We start from the raw sequence: 16859 nt of genomic DNA on the forward strand, positions 1-16859 counted from the left end.
ATACTGGTGAAGTGGAGACAGACCATGAAATTAAAACTAACAAAGTTCAGAGAGCACTCACACAAAGAATGAAAGGTGTCCTCGCTCCCGTACGAGAGCATTGATTACACTGGCTTCAAGTGAAGTTTGGATACAGTATGCATCCAAAAAAAAGGTGTTGCTATCAGCATGCTTAAGCAATCAAAAGTAGTCATAGCGATGGAGTCTCTACACAGTCATTTGAATCTTTAATGACACTGGATGGTGCTATATTAATGCACATGTGCCGATGATGTGTGCATTATCACAGACACTGGCCAATGGTCTCAGTGTGCTCAGTGAGAATGTTTGTCAGAGTTTCTTTTATGGCATAATATTGTTGCACCTCATCGGCAACGAGAAAACATCAGGTAGACGAAGATGAATGCGCAATGTCAGAGTTTCTTTTATGGCATAATATTGTTGCACCTCATCGGCAACGAGAGAGCAACAGGTAGACGACGAAGACGAATGCGATTGTGCTCATGTTGTTGTTGCTGTTGTACCTCCATCTTGGCCGCAGCTGTTTCTGACTCTCTCTGTATATTTTGTAAATATATTTATTTATTTCATTCTCTCACCCCCGTGATATTTGGTGGTGGTGCGGGGTACAACACGATATAACGGAGTTCCACTGCGGCCGATGTTTGGATTTTTCCGCCATGGCAAACCAGGGACCCGCTCCCGCAGAGGTGATTACAACAACAACTGTTGTCCTTCTGTAGCTAAAAAATCCTGGCACGTTCTGTGGCACTGATGATGTCCACATAGAAGAATGGTTGCCGTTGTACGAACGTACAAGTAAGAATTACCGCTGGGATCAAACTCTTATGTTGGCCAACATCTTGTTCTACTTGAAAGGAACAGCAAAAGTGTAGTTCAAGAACCACAAAGATGAAATTGGAAGCTGGAATGCGTGCAAGAAAAATATGCACGCCCTTTTCGGCAAGTCTGTGGGTATAAAGGCAGCCGCCAAGAAGAAGTTGGCATCTCGTGCGTAAACATCAGCAGAGTCCTACGTGACTTACATACAGGACGTGCTTGCTCTTTGCCGAAAAGCAGACAGTAGCATGGAAGAAACCGAGAAAGTAGCACACGTATTGAAAGGCATTGCAGATGATGCGTTCAGCCTTTTCATATGCAAGGACTGCAACACGGTCGTTGCCATGATCAAGGAGTGCCAGCGTTTTGAGGCCGCAGAAAGCCAACGTATCGCCCACCATTTCACTTGACTACCAAACACAGCAGCAACCTGGTCGTGCGAAGATGGACCTGCACTACAGAGGCCGTTAACTGCAGAGCATGTGACCAAGATCATCAGACGTGAACTTGAAGCTCTGTCTCCTGCGTCCACGTGCTCCCATGCCTGTGACTCTAGCCCTCAGATGATGCCACTGGTACATGCCGTTGTGCAACAAGAGCTTTCCCATGCTGGACTGGCCTCCGAGTGCACTACAGCTCCCTCTCAGTCGATCGACCCTCGTCGACCCCCTGTTTTTTATGCCCAATGCTAAAACCTTCGGGTGCGCCCTCGCAATCCAGCCGAGTGGAAGACTGCTGACGATTGTCCGATTTGTTTTCACTGCCCCCGTATCGGACACGTGGCCCGCCATTGTAACACTCGGTGGTATTGGCATTAGGCATCCTACGGGTACACCCATCGCCCAGAGAAGGATCATGGACGCTTTCAACCTTACCGGGAATCACCTCAGGCAACCAGTGAAGACGTTCCTTCTATGTCGCCATATCGTCGTCGCTCTCCATCTCCGCATACTCACCAGTCCCGTTCACCACTCTCCCGTCGCTCGTCTCGCTCGCCCCAATTTCGCCGACCAACGTTGCCGACTGACCACCTGCCGCGGAAAAACTAGGTGATGCAGCTTGTGGGGTCTTGAATTGGCGAGCGAGCGCCACGCTCTTGGAGTGAAAGGACACAGTAGACATGGTCGGTATAAACCAAACAATACACATACATTTATTTAACTAATTTTTGAATGACGATATCGTCCACCGAATGATACATAACTCCATATGTAATATGCTAGGACATCGTTACACAATAACACAACAAACACACAACACGACAAACATGCTAACACACATACAACATAACACAGTAACACACCAAACACACAATAACATACTCAACACGGCGTCGCCAACGCTTGACTTACCACGTGGCCCCCCCGGCGCGCAGGCCCGTGTTGCCACGCGTCGAGGACCCACGCTAGAGACAACCGTTCGCGGCAGCCGCCACGCGCAGAAGAGACTCACTCAACTCTCGCCTGCCACCAAGGCCTGCCTTCCGCCAGGGGTCACCGCCGGTGCTACCACTCTACCAACAGTGGTACTCAACGCGAACACAACGCCATCTATCGTCCGGCGGTTGTCACCCTCGAAGTACGGCTTCTATGCGAGATACGTGCGCCACGCAGAGCAAACAACTTTACAGGGGGTGTCAGCACCCCCACAAGCTCCCGGAGGTGATTCTGCATCGACCACTTGCCCGCCAAGTCCTCTGACCATGCTGCTGACTCGACGCAACCTTATTGAGGTTGAAGTAGACGACACACCCGTTGTTGCACTTGTGGACACAGGGGTTCACATATCAGTGATGAATTCAAAACTTCGTTGCCGCCTTAGGAAAGTTTTAACGCCACCCACAGCACCACTCATCCAGGTCGCCGACGGTGGCACATTTCCTGTGCTTGGAGTGTGCTCCGCGCATATAAGTGTTGCCGATCGCTCCACGACAGTGCTATTTTCTGTGCTGGAAAAATGTTCCCATTAACTTATCTTGGCATGGACTTTTTATCCGCCCACTCTGCCCTTATTGATTGTGGAACTGTTGCTTCGACTTGATTTACCGTGTTACAGTCGACCCAACACCAGCTCAACCATGTTCTGTAGATCACGTTCGCCTAGCACCTCAAGCTGTTACCTACGTGAATCTGAGATCTGTCCCTTCTGTTCCCAACGGTGCCTACCTGTTGACACTTATTGCTGACGTTCTGCTGGCCAAAAATGTTGCCGTGCCTCACACACTTTTGACAGCCACGGGAAATACAGCATCTCTTCCGATTCTAAACTTCAGCTGGTGCACTCAAGTTATCCCAGATGGTATGACTTTGGTAAAAGTTTCTTCTATCGATGCTGCCATTTCGGTGTTCATTGCCGAATCTTCTTCGTCCTCTGCTCCATTCTCCTCCTCAAAGAGTGCAGTGGATGCCACCATCGACAAGATGATCGCCCCTGACCTTCTTCCAGCACAGACAGCTGATATCCGAAACCTGCTGAAGTTCTACCGTGACATCTTTGATTTTGATGGCCGCCCTTTGGGTCAGACATTCTTCGTAACTCATAGGATTAACACTGGAGGCGCCAGCCCCATCCGACGACGTCCTTATCGCGTGTCTAATGCTGAGCGACAAGTTATCCAGCACGAAGTTGAAGAAATGCTCACAAAAGACGTCATCGAACCTTCCTGCAGTCTATGGGCATCGCCGGTTGGGCTAGTCAAGAAGAAAGATGGCAGCTGGCGCTTCTGCGTAGACTACCGTCATTTAAACAAAGTAACATGTAAGGACGTGTATCCACTGCCGCGGATTGACGATGCTCTCGACTGCCTACATGGGTCTGCCTACTTTTCATCTATTGACTTGCGATCAGGATACTGGTACATTTCTGTCGTTCATTGAGACCATGAGAAAACCACATTCATTACATTCATTACACTGGATGAACTTTTCCAGTTCAAGGTTATGCCATTCGGATTGTGTAATGCCCCAGCTACGTTTGAAAGGATGATGGACTCTCTCCTGCGTGGATACAAATGGTCCATGTGCCTGTGCTATCTCGATGACGTCATCGTATTTTCACCTACATTTGAAAGCCAATTTAGCCGCCTATCGGCTGTTCTTGAGGTTTTCCGGACAGTAGGACTTCAGCTCGACTCCTCCAAATGTTGCTTTGACTGTCGGGAAATCACTGTGCTGGGTCACCTTGTCAGTGCTCGAGGCCTGCAACCTGATCCTGACAAAATTAGAGTTGTCAAAGATTTTCCTGTACCACGTTCCACAAAAGATGTACGCAGTTTTATCGGCCTCTGTTCTTACTTTCGACATTTTGTGAAGAATTTCGCTGACATTGCCCGACCACTTACGAAACTACTGAAGAAAGACAGGCCTTTTTATTGGGGTAATGACCAAGCGACTGCCTTCAGCACCCTTACAACATTACTTACTTCCCCACTCATCTCGGCCCATTTCAACCCGTCAGCCCATACTGAAGTTCGTACTGATGCCAGCGGACATGGAATCGGTGCTGTTCTTGCCCAGTGGCAATGAGGAGAGGATGGCGTCATTGCTTATGCCAGTCGCCTCCTTTCTCCTTCGAAGAGCAAGTTTTCCATCACAGAGCGTGAGCGCCTTGCACTAGTCTGGGCAGTCGGAAAATTTCGACCATACTTGTTTGGCCTTACCTTTTAGGTAATTACGGATCACCATGCCTTGTGCTGGCTGTCGTCCTTTAAAGATCCAACTGGACAACTTGGCCGTTGGGCCATAAAACTCCAAGAATACAGCTTTAATGTGGCATACAAGTCTGGCCTAATCCACCAGGATGTCGACTGTTTATCCCGTCACTCCGTGGACCCACCCGACCTTTGAGCACATGATTCTGACCCTTGTGTCTTCGCCATGTCTGCTTTCACCGACATACGCAAGGAACAGCTCAGCGATGTCCACTTGCGGTCAATTATGCAGAGTCTACCTACGTTTGCCCCACGTAGACCCGTCGCTACACTTGTTTGTTCTACGCGATGGCATTCTTTACCGACGCAGCACCAGCGCCGAGGGACCAGAGCTACTACTCGTAGTTCCTGCGACACCCCGTTCCGCTGTTTTTGAACAGCTTCACGACGCCCCAACCGCTGGACATCTCAGGGTCGCGCACACGTACGATTGCGTGCGGCGTAGATTCTTCTGGCCAGGCCTTTACCGTTCTGTGCCCCGATACGTTGATGCTTGTGAGTCCTGCCAGTGCTCCAAACATTCCACCTTGCCACCAGCTGGTCCGCTCCAACCAATAGACATACCCACCGTCCTCTTCTACCGCGTCGGTCTTGATCTCGTTGGACCATTTCTTAGTTCTCTCACTGGAAACAAGTGGATAGCTGTGGCCACTGACTACGCCACAAGATACGTTATCACACGAGCACTACCGAAAAGCTATGCCACTGATGTCGCGAACTTCTTGCTTCATGACGTAATTCTTCACCATGGCGCTTCTCGACAGCTGCTGACCGATCGTGGTCGCTCATTTCTTTCAAAAGTAGTAAGTGACTTTCTTCGCTCGTGTTCGACGCGTCACAAGCTCACTACGGCCTACCACCCGCAAACAAATGGTCTTACCGAGCGCCTAAATCGAACATTGACGACAATGCTCTCCATGTACGTTTACAAAGGTCATCTTGATTGGGATAGTACTTTCCCTTATGTGACATTCGCATACTATACGTCACGCTATGACACCACTGGCTTCTCCCCCTTCTATTTATTGTTCAGCCGCCATCCAGCGTTACTCTTCAAGACTCTTCTCCCATAAACTACGCAAACGGTTACAGAGTACGCTAGGGATTCCACTGCTTGGGCTCAAGTGGCCTGCCAAAACGCACGGGAACGTCTTCTTGGCTCGCAGCTATCTCAGAAGGCCCGCTACGACAGCCATCACAGAGTAGTTTCCTACTCTCCAGGATCATTGGTCCTCTTCTGGACATCATGCCGCCACGTTGGCCTCTCTTCGAAGCTCCTATCTCGCTGCTCAGGGGCTTACAAGGTTTTGCGCCGGCTTACTGAGGTCACATATGAGATCGCGCCATTGGACAGTCAGTTGTCGCCGTCCGCACCTGCCACTGACGTCGTCCACGTGTCCCGTCTGAAACTATACATCTCCTCATATGATGCTACTCTCCTTCAGGCGCCGAGACGGCGCTACCAGCGGCAGGGGGTTATATGTTACACGACATCGGCAATGAGAGAGCATCAGGTAGACGACAAAGAAAATGAATGCGATTGCGCTCATGTTGTTGTTGCTGTTGTACCTCCATCTTGGCCACAGCTGCCTCTGACTCTTCCTGTATATTTTGTAAATATATTTATTTCTTTCATTATCTCACTCCCGTGACAATATAGTACAGTTTATATGCCAACTGTAACGATGTTCCACTTTGGCTGAATGTTAAGTTTACGAAGCAGTCTTGACAGCCGCAAGGGTGGTGGTTCTGTAGTTCTCTTGTTGCAGAACCTAAGCAGACTGCATGTGCCGCTGGTGGTTGTCGCTATGACCTAGATCGCAGCACACAACCACCAAGATTTCTCGGTTCATTGTGGGTAACCACAATAGTTGGAGGTGCTGTTCACAGTTACTTGTGGTTGTAATCACATATTCCTATGTAATGAAACAGTTTGATGCTTTGGTATTCACTTTGCCAATAGTGCAGCTTTGCTTTAACCTTGCTTTACAGCCATCTCTTGCCCTTTTGTGGCACACTAGCAGATGCATAATAGTAAGGGTATTACCTTTCTGTCTTGTCTTTTGCATGTGACCAGAAGGTTTATATCTTCGTGCACTTGAAAATTATTGTTACTGTTACAATTGTTACTGTAATTGGGTCAATTGTTACTGTTACAATTGTTACTGTAATAAATTGACCTTTTTTTTCAGTGTCAGTGAGGCCACCTAATCTTCTCCAAGGGAGCATAGCTGCCAAGCTGCATATTAATGTTCGAGACCTGAATAGTCCTGTGCCACAGCTAGCAGCTGCCAAGAAATTGCTCAATGACTCAGTTTCAAATGTCCAACCTCCTGTCAACGAGAATGCTGCCTCACTTACCAAGATTAAAGCTGGCAGCTACAATCTGCTTGTCTCAAGTATGTGTAACCATAAATTTCATTTTTCTTTTCATGGCTATTGAAGCTAATTAAAATAACTTGCACTTATTAAGGAACGGAAAATAGCTCTGACAATTTTTTTATCAATATCTTTAACCATCGTTTACTTGTGTTATTGCGAGACGCATTTCGATAAAAGTTTCTATAGTTCGGGTCTTGGGGGGGGGGGGGAGCACCCATATGAAAGTTATCGTCTATCGGGGAACGATTTGGGAGCGATTTACTCCAATCAAATAGTATGTGAAAATGCGTAAACTCAACATTTCGGAACCGACTTGGTTTCTTTTTCAGGAGGGACTGGGGCTACGTTGCAGCAGCATCTTCAAGGCACTCGCGGGGTGGTTAATGACCCCCCCCCCCCTCCTCCTCCGTTTTGCCACATAGCTATCTTGCATGCCTTTCATTATTCTAATTTTGTGTGGAATATACTTTTTTTTTGCTAATATGATGAGATGCAGACCTTATGCAACTATATATAGTCTTTACACAAATGCAGGCTATATTGGTCCACTTTTTCTGGCCATTAATTATCCCAGCAATTTTATTTTATTAAAACTGCAAACTATTCTTTTTATCATGCACAATTTTTTCATGCACGGCAAGCATTTGTTACTCATTTTATTGCACACTTCTTTTCCTGTCGCGGCCTCTTAGGCATGGCCACTGCTGTGACTCTGTGGATACAATGCTTGGCTACTGACCACAAAAATATAGGTTTGATTCTGGCTGCAGTGGGATTTCAAAGGAAGGAAAGTCCTAGAGGGCTGTGTTCTCAGCGATGTCGGAGCACATTAAAGAACCACAGGTGATTGAAATCGTCTGAAGCCCTGAATTACAGCGTCTTTAGTAGCTTGAGTCACTTTGAGGCCTTAAAGGGACACTAAAGACAACTATAAAGTCGATGTTGATTGTTGAAACAGTGGTCCAGAAACCTCGTAGTGCCACTCTTGTGCCAAGGAAGGGCTTATTTTGAAATAAAATTACGTTTTAGTGGCCCGCATTGTGTTAGCGCACTTCAATTTACCCGCCTCAAGAAGCAGTTCGACTCATGTCACTGTTGTCGCGCACAACGTTACCCAGCTTTACTGCGCTGTCGTCGACATTAGTAGACAAAACGAAAGCAGCAAGAGCCACAGCAAGAACAACGGCCATCGATCAATTTCCTGCCATTGGCTCCGAAATCGCAGACTTGTTTTGGCTCAATTGGGCCCCACTAGATGGCATGACATGTCCACTGTAACCACGTGGAAATTGAATCTTTCATAGCAGGGTGTCTACCAACCTGGAAAACCTGGAAAACCTGGAAAAGTCAGGGAATTTGAACACGCCTGGAAAAGTCAGGGAAAAGTCAGGGAATTTCTGAAAAATCCGGCCAGGTCATGGAAACTGACTGTAGTCTTTCAGATCGCCACGAAAATATTCATTAGCATTAATCAAAGCTTTAAAAATCGCTCCTTAAACCACACAGAACAGCTAAGCAGAAGCATAGTTAAAAAAAAGCAGTGCATAGCTGGCACTTCTACTTTCCGAGTACAACGTTACTCACGCGCATAAAATTGTGCATGTTTGTCTTGGCCGCGATCTCGGCTCGGCTTGGGGGTTTTCTGGTTAGGCTGGAAGTGCCATCAGCAGAGGGCAAGGTGCACAGAATATGCGAGTCGTAATTATTTTTTTACTGAAATGTGTAGTTTACAGGTGCGTAAATTGGACTGGGATACAAAAACAGTAGTAGAGCAAATATGGTAATCCAGATCGGATCCAATCCAATCCAATCCACATATCAAGATGCCTGGGCTGCAGCCATATTGCCATTCTTCTTGTGATGCCGTGAGCATGCAGTGAGTTGCTATGCCTCTTGCGAAGAAGTGTTCGTTTAACCCTGATTGGGTGAACGCGGAAATATCCGAGCACGCCTCATGGATTAGAGCAGTGCCGAACGATACAAGTAAGGCTCACTGTGCAGCATGCCAGAAGACTTTCTCGCTTAGCAATATGGGCATCGCTGCTGTCTCCAGTCACGCTGTGAGCAAGAAACACCTAACTGCTGTGAGCATTGTGCAAAGTGCTTCCCAGACAAACATCCGCACGTTTTTCGGTGCTGGACCCAACTTGCCGTGTTCCATGACTGCTACGACTACGAGTGAATGTGTATCGACTGTGTCAAGCACGAGTGCTGAAAGCGTGCCTGCTAAACCGGTGGCCGTCGCGCCTGACGGGAAGGCATCCTTAAATGGGTTTCTGGTCAAAAAATGTGTCACGAAAGCAGAAGTTGTTTGGTGTTTGAGCACTATAGCGACCCATGGATCGTTTCATTCAGCAGCAGCGTCAGCGGCGCTTTTTCCCATCATGTTCCCCACGTGCGACGTCGCGAAGAAGTTGCAACTTGGTAAGGACAAAGTTGGCTATACAATTTGTTACGGTATAGCCCCGTACTTCCGAAACAGGCTGCTATCAAAGCTGCATAGTGTCCCACATGTGGTCGTGGCTTTTGACGAGTCCCTGAACAAAATTGCTCAGAAAGAGCAAATGGACGTTTTGATCAGGTTTTGGGACCCAGCTGACGACGTTGTCAAAACCCGCTACCTGACGTCCTGTTTTTTAGGACACACTCGCGCAGAAGATTTAGCTGCCGCTTTCAAAAAGGCCACTGAGAACATTGAGCCGGCAAAAATACTTCAACTTTCGATGGATGGTCCAAACGTCAATTTGAAGTTGTTGAAGTCGTTGAAGCAAGAGTTTTCTGCGTCTGATGGAAATCAGAATATTGTGGACATTGGAAGCTGCGGACTGCACGTTGTGAGTGGTGCATTTAAAACAGGCCACAATGTGACAAAGTGGAACACAGTAGTGTTTCTTAGAAGCTTGTACAATTTGTTCAAAAACGTCCCTATGACGTTTTTGAACAACCACTGGACGTTACTATGATAGTAACGTCCAGTGGTTGTTTTTTCCATGAATCAAACAGAAACAAATAAGCAGCGTTTTATTTCATCTCTTGATGCACTGAAGGTTCTTTATTCAGTGCAGCTTGATCAATTACTAGTGAATAATTGTAGGTGGTTTGTCTGAAGTCATCGGTATTATTTTGAGAATGTCCTATTGTTGCGCATGTATTCTTGTGCATTTACCTTAATTTCTCGGTAAGTAGGGCACTGCTATTGGTAATATTGTCGTTGTAAATGTTGTCATACATTGAGCTTTCACTCTGACGTAAATTGTTATTTGACTGTAGTGTCTCTTTAAGTCTCCTAAAACAAATATGCAGCATCTTGAGCACAGCTTGCCAGTGCAGTAATGGATACTGTCATTTTCTGGTCTACCCATTGCGTTTATATGCCAGTTGTGACTTCAAAGCTTTTCTTAAAAACTTCCAATGACATTGCAGGTTACAGGCTCAGATTCGAAAGGCAGACATTACTTTTTTTTTAAACTTTTAAAAACTTTTTTCTCCATATTTGGGCTTTCTTGTGCATGGTATAGTCGAAAAAACAACTAAAAAGTATGGACTGTCTCCCCGAAGGGAATTTTGATGGGATGCGAAGCAGCAGCGGTGCGCATGGCATCGACTCGGTTGAAACTGGCGTCGACATGTGTGCTGGAAGGACGGTCTGAAGCGAAACTCAGTGTAGCGTTTACTAGAGTAAACGTTTGTTAGAAAAGCAAACACACACTAGGTGATTTGGGTTTCGTGTAAGTTTTATCGCAGATAAAGACTGTTTGCTTGATCTGCACTCAAACGTTGTGAGCTGTGTAGAGGGTGAAGCAAGAGAGATGACACCTGGAGAGCGGCGACAGGCTAGGGAGAGAGTGACGTCAACATGCGCGCACTACGAGAAAAGGGGTGATATCTACTTGTGAAAATAGGTCAGAAGCAGCTCATTTGTTTTTATTGTGTAAGTTTATTATTTGGTGACTTCCACTTGTTCGCACTACTTTTTGCCATTATTTCCTTGCTTATGTTTCTCACACTGAGCAAAATTGGCAACTTAAGAAAGTTTGTGTATGGTTTTAACATTGGAGGCCTTGCTAACGTTTGAATGATACTTTTAGCCAAGATATATAGAAGAACCTAGATAAAGTATAATTATTCTGGCAACACACACAAAAAAAAAACGAAAAACAGAGGGGCACTCAAGCACCTGGTATTCTGGCATGTTGTTTTTAATGAAATTACCATTTCGGACTACTAAATTTTTTGTTTGACTCTGCTCACAGATTGAACTTACTGTGTGATAAACTTACTTTTTCACTGAAGTATAACTTTGCAAAGTTCATTAGCTTATATATGCCTTTTACGGTGTCCACTGTGTGATAGAATTGTCGATGAATTAATCTTTTAAAGATAGAAGCATTGAACACTGGACAAAGAATAGGCATATTTTTCTTTTTTTTCGCATACTCCCTTAGAGGTTGTAAATAGGCCTCAGCAGGTACGTCATGGCACTCGGCTTCTTTACTTGACAGACAGCATCTTGTATGATTTTTGGCAAGGAAGAAGAATGAACGTTCACTTGAATGAAAATACATTGATTATATTATGAGTTAAAGAGTTTTCAAAATTCTGATGTGTAGATATATTTTTTTTTACTAGTACTTTGGTCGTAACTTTTTTTACTTCTTTCTCTCTTTTTTATTATTTCAGCATCCACGCCATGGTTCTATTCCTACAGGGATGCATTCTTTCGAGTCCTGCCTCCACTGGAGCATGATTTTACACGGCATTTTCTTGCCTGTATCCTTTACTCTGACGACTAAGCTAAAAACAGCTGCGCTGTGCACATTTGACCAATGAACGATTACACAAGTTGTTTCACACTCCTAGTGTTCTTGAATGGAACTGTAGATTTGAAGTGTACCCCTTTTTTTTTATACTTCTGCAGTTTCATACTTCCACTTATAACTCTAGAGTGAAAAATGAGATGAGAATGACGGTAGGCCTCAGAATGGCTGTAATCAGTTGAAGTTCATTTGTATAACTTAAGAATAATTATAAAAATGTAGCATAAATTTATTTTGTATGATAACTTATTGCTGATCGTCAACCGCAGTGGATTAGTGATTACAGTGTTGATGCAAAGGTTTTGGATTCAATCCTAATTGCAGCATTTGCATTTGAGTTGAGACGAAATGTTAGAGGCCCTTGTACTGTGCCAGTTAGGGAACAATTTATGGATCTCTCTACTCCTAACGATATGGTTTTGGGACATAAAACTCTAGATTGTATTATTAACTTTGTGCTAATCCTTGTACCACAAGTAGTTGAAAGCCAGGTTTCTACAGAAACCCATCTGTTCAGAAAAGTTCACGGCAGAAAAATCAAGCACCAACCAATCGTCATTAAAAACACGAAGAAAAAGATGTTTTGATCTTGCTGTGGGGGCTTTAATCACAATCTCTCGGTAATCACAGGTTGGCCAAATGCCTAATGAAGCCTAATGAAATACATGATTCGATGGAAATCCGGCTGGTCTGAAAAGTTCATTGTGGAAAAATTGAGCGCCGACCAATTGTTAAAAAATTGTGGTATATTGGACATTGTGTATAAGGCCCCGGTAGTGGTACCAAAACATCTTTGTGTTTGTGTTATTATTGATTGGAGAGCACTCAATTTTTTGCCACCACAGGTATTTAAAAAAGCTGCCTCATGTGAGCACACCTCAAAAGAAATGTAGATTATCTGTATTCACTACTTCAGTTTAAATGCTCGCATCATGAAAGGCAGCTGTCTAGCTGAACAGCACTTCATTTTCATGATGTCATAGATCCACCTCGCGACTAGGGAGCTGTGCAATGTTCAACAATTTCAAGCACCAATTAATGTATTATACTAATTAATGTTTAACTTACTCATTAACATATTACAATTCAACACTAATTAATGTATTACACGGCTACGTACTGAGGACCTAATTGAACTGGGAAATAACTTTGCGGCCAGTTCTAAATGACAGCCGACCCCCGTGCACCTATATATGAGGAGGCAGTAGCGGGGAGTCTTAAGTGGAAGCAATGCATGAATGAAGAAGTCTTATGGAAGGTGTCGAACCTAAATTAAAAGCTGTTACGTTTTCTTTTCAGTGTGTGTCTGGAGGGCTTGTACCAGAATGTCTTGCTTGGGCTGTACACATTCTGCCTTTCAAAAATAGGTCTTTTGGGGCAGCATACATAAAAAACATAGCACACTTATACACACCAGACAAGAAGAAGACAGGACAATTGCTTACTTGTCCTGTCTTCATATTGTCCATTGTTTGTTAGGGCATTGGGATATCTGAAGTATGGTAAACTACCAACTTGCTCAGATGTGTTGCTACGCACTTTTGGGGCAGTTCTGTTTAATTTAAAACAGAACGTGAAATAAATCTTTGCACTTTAAAGTCTCATCACAAAAAAACAAAGTAAACTTAATGCAAAACCACTTTTAACAAAATGATGCTTCCACCTAGTTGTTCGTTTGTTAGTGCATTGGTACACAAGGCGTACTGCTTGTTGCATCTAAAGGCGGAAAGGTTTTTATACTCGACATGCTGTATCTTAATTACTTCAACTTCTTAGTAGCACCCTGCACATAGTGTCTACTGAGTGAGTATGCTAATGCTGATGCATGAAAAGTTTTGTCTGTGAGCTTGTAGCTCCAAATCTGTCACGCAGCTAACATGCACATTCTAGCTGTCAAGCACACAAATGCAGAGATTCAACTATGCCTGATTGGGCAGTGTGTGTAAGTTTTTAAAGAACTGCAGAAGTAGGTCAAAATGACCTTAATTGGCTGATCTCATTGCATGCCAATATGTTTAGTGAAGCCGTCAAGGCAATATTTCACCTTATTGGCCTATCAGGCATTTTCGTGGTGTCCTCAGAACATAGCTCTCCAGAAGATGAGTTCGAGAAAATGGCTCAGGGACACCAGGCAGGCCTGTCTGAAGGCAGCCAGCGATGGTTCTTTCCACAGTGCTTAAAGTATTACCTCTTACTTCATGATGTATTGCACGGCAACCAAGCCAAGTGAGTTTTCCTCACGTTTTTTTGTCTATTGTGCCCTGCATATTTATTTAATTCACTGTTTATTGACTGTATTTTCATTTGAGTTTCTTGCTGCTTATTCTACATGTAAATATATACGAAGTTTTTTGCTGTCCTGTTACATCTGAAAAGCTCAGCAGCAAAGTGACCATGGCTGCATTTATTGGAAAACTTTTATAAAGCAAGAACAGCTGTCAAACATGCTGGCTGGACTATGGAAACTACAAAGTCCTCATGCTCAGAATCCTGTCTTCATCATCTCTGGACAATAGGTCTGCTACTACACGGTCTCCTGACCCGACGCAGAGCAAGTAGAGCTATGCTGTTCTTGTCATGAAGGAAATAAAATGAATACTATTACCAGTGCTGTATGGTACATGCTTCATTCATGACATTAATAGTAGAACTCTATTGTGCTGTACTTGGGAGCCCATGCAGTGGTGCAGCTATCTATATACGAACCTCTGTCCAGAGATGACATACAGTACACACAAGTTCTCACAAGTTCTTTGTCACTTTCTTAAAGACCACATATCTCTATATACCCCTTGTTTTATAAATATTTAGCTTGATTGGCTGTGCCTAAAATTTTGTGCATGTGACATTCAGATGACCCACAGTGATATAGATGGAAAGGCCATCACTCTTCAGTAGCAGCATTTTAACAACCACATATGTGAGCTGTCATGCCTGTTCTTGTAAAATTTTCAACAGAAATGATTGTCTTGTTATTTCTTATATTTGTGAACACTTTAGGGCAGCTGTGGCTTCAGTGTAAACTACATTTGTTCCAGGGCAGAGGCTAGCTTCCAGTCTTTGAAGAGGAGCTATGGTGCCAACTCATGCCATCTGCTACAGGTGAACTCAGTCCCTGCAAATGACCCCAGTGCAGCAATTCTGCCTGATGTTTGGTCTCCTTTCTTACACTTGGATGCACCTGATAAGGTGTGGTACATTTCATTCTTTGCCTAATTCTTTAACTTGCCAATGTTGTGGTAGATGGGCAGTAGTAAATGATTAGCATATGTAAAGGTCAACTCAGTAAAGGGGCCTTTCAACACTTTTTCAAGTAGCCATGGAATGGATTCAGTAAAAGAGCTTATTGCTTTACGAATCCACCGCCTCAAAAATTTTAAGAATCCATCCAGTATGAGCTGAGTTACAAAGATTTGTCACGGGCTGCTTTGCATTCTCGCTTCTCTTGTCCCAACAAAAGCATTAGAAGCTAAGCAGGGAGGGATGGCATGGGAAAAGAAAAACGTCACGTGCACCATGTGACCTTGAGCACATTTTCTCTCTCTCTCTTTTTTTTTCTTTGAATACACAACTTTTCAGTGCGATCGCGCATGCGCGCTTGGATAAGTCACGGCCTCCCGTGTCAGGCCTAGTAACGACCGAGTGTGCCAAACTCAAATCAGCCAGTAGCTGATAAAGTGGCTGTGACGAGTAATTTTTGAGCTTGTTCTATCATTTGTTGAGAGAAGGCAATTTTTAGCTGACTTTGAGAATTTATTGCGAGTTTCAGGTCACATGCGGCATTATAATATTTGGCTTGTTTGTTCTCGGGAGCCTCGACTACTGATCGGCCACATTTTTTTACCATGCTCAAAAAGTGTTGCAGGATCCTGTTAAGGCTTTGCCCTTGGTATGACTAGCAGTTATGTTATATAGCTGTTATGTTTAAAAGAACTCGAGGCAAAACCAAACCTTCGCCATTTGCTTTGAATCGCTTGAGTCTCTTCTGTAAATGACATGGTAACTATAACTAACACAATATAGTGTGCATTATTTGAAGGTTTATTATCTGTTCTTTCTTATTGACTGTAAACAAAGTCCTTCTAATTAATATTCGTATTGTAGTCTGTTGTGTTGAGCACTTGTGGGGTCTCGAAATGGAGAGAGCACCATGCTCTTGGAACACGAACACAATAGACGTGGTCAGACCAAACCAAACAACACATGTTTATTCAATTGCCTTTAGAACGACGATATCATCAGCTGAATTATTATACATCAATCGGTATCAACACGCTAAAACAGCCTTGCACAGTATTACTCAACAACATACAAACACAAGAACACACACAAGGCGGTTTGGCCAATGCCTGTCTTACCACGAGGGCCCACGGCAGACAGCCCGTGGTGTCATCCACCGCTGGCCCACCGCTAGAGACAACCGTTCGCGCCAACCGCCACTCGCCAAAAAGAACCGCTCATCTCTCGTGAGCCGCCACCTAGGCATGCCGCTAGGCGTCACAGCTAGCACTAGCGTTCTAACCATGATGATGATGGTGGTGATAACAAATGCTCGCGAGCACCACGCCACCTACCGCTTGGTAGATGTTACCCCTGAGTGAGTGCGGCTTACGCGCGAGACACGTGCGCCATGAGGCGCTAACAACATTACAGGGGTGTTAGAAGCTCCACACCCTGTTATAGGATGTTATTCCTTTTCGGGGAGTAGAGCTTCAAATTTTTTAGTATTTCTGCAGTGCCAGCCTTGGCTGCCTTCAGAAGATGTGTTTGTGCACTGCACAGCTGAACACGGTCCAAGTCGTGCACTGTTTGCCCTTTCATTAATTTTCATCAAGGAAGGCTAACTGAGTCACTGTAGCATTTGCTGTACCTGATGATCAGTGAGTGGTCTATTTTCGAGCACAAACATCTGGCATATATATATATATATTATCATGAAATATTTCCTCAGTGTGACATTTACTCCTTTTATGAAAATATAAACCAGTAAAAAAAAATGCTAGAAGTGCTTGATGGTCTCTGCCAACTTATATTAGTTCGAAGCATTCCATCTTGGAAGTTCGCAGCTTTTTGACTTTTGCATGAAATTGCTTTCTACTCCAGTTTAATTT

The 16859-nt window shown here is 44.5% G+C and overlaps 1 protein-coding gene across 3 annotated transcripts in view; it reads left to right on the forward strand.

The window, feature by feature from the left end:
* l(3)76BDm (trafficking protein particle complex subunit 8 homolog l(3)76BDm) overlaps positions 1–16859 on the forward strand; it is a 223669-nt gene that overhangs the window by 15680 nt on the left and 191130 nt on the right. For all 3 annotated transcript variants that reach the window (XM_075877897.1, XM_075877898.1, XM_075877899.1), the window contains exons 2-5: positions 6742–6948; positions 11612–11701; positions 13809–13974; positions 14787–14937. In XM_075877897.1, the coding sequence (XP_075734012.1) occupies positions 6742–6948; positions 11612–11701; positions 13809–13974; positions 14787–14937 (614 nt within the window). The remainder of the gene's footprint in view (positions 1–6741; positions 6949–11611; positions 11702–13808; positions 13975–14786; positions 14938–16859) is intronic.

Source organism: Rhipicephalus microplus, chromosome X (assembly GCF_043290135.1).
Source record: "Rhipicephalus microplus isolate Deutch F79 chromosome X, USDA_Rmic, whole genome shotgun sequence".
Classification (NCBI taxonomy): domain Eukaryota; kingdom Metazoa; phylum Arthropoda; class Arachnida; order Ixodida; family Ixodidae; genus Rhipicephalus; species Rhipicephalus microplus.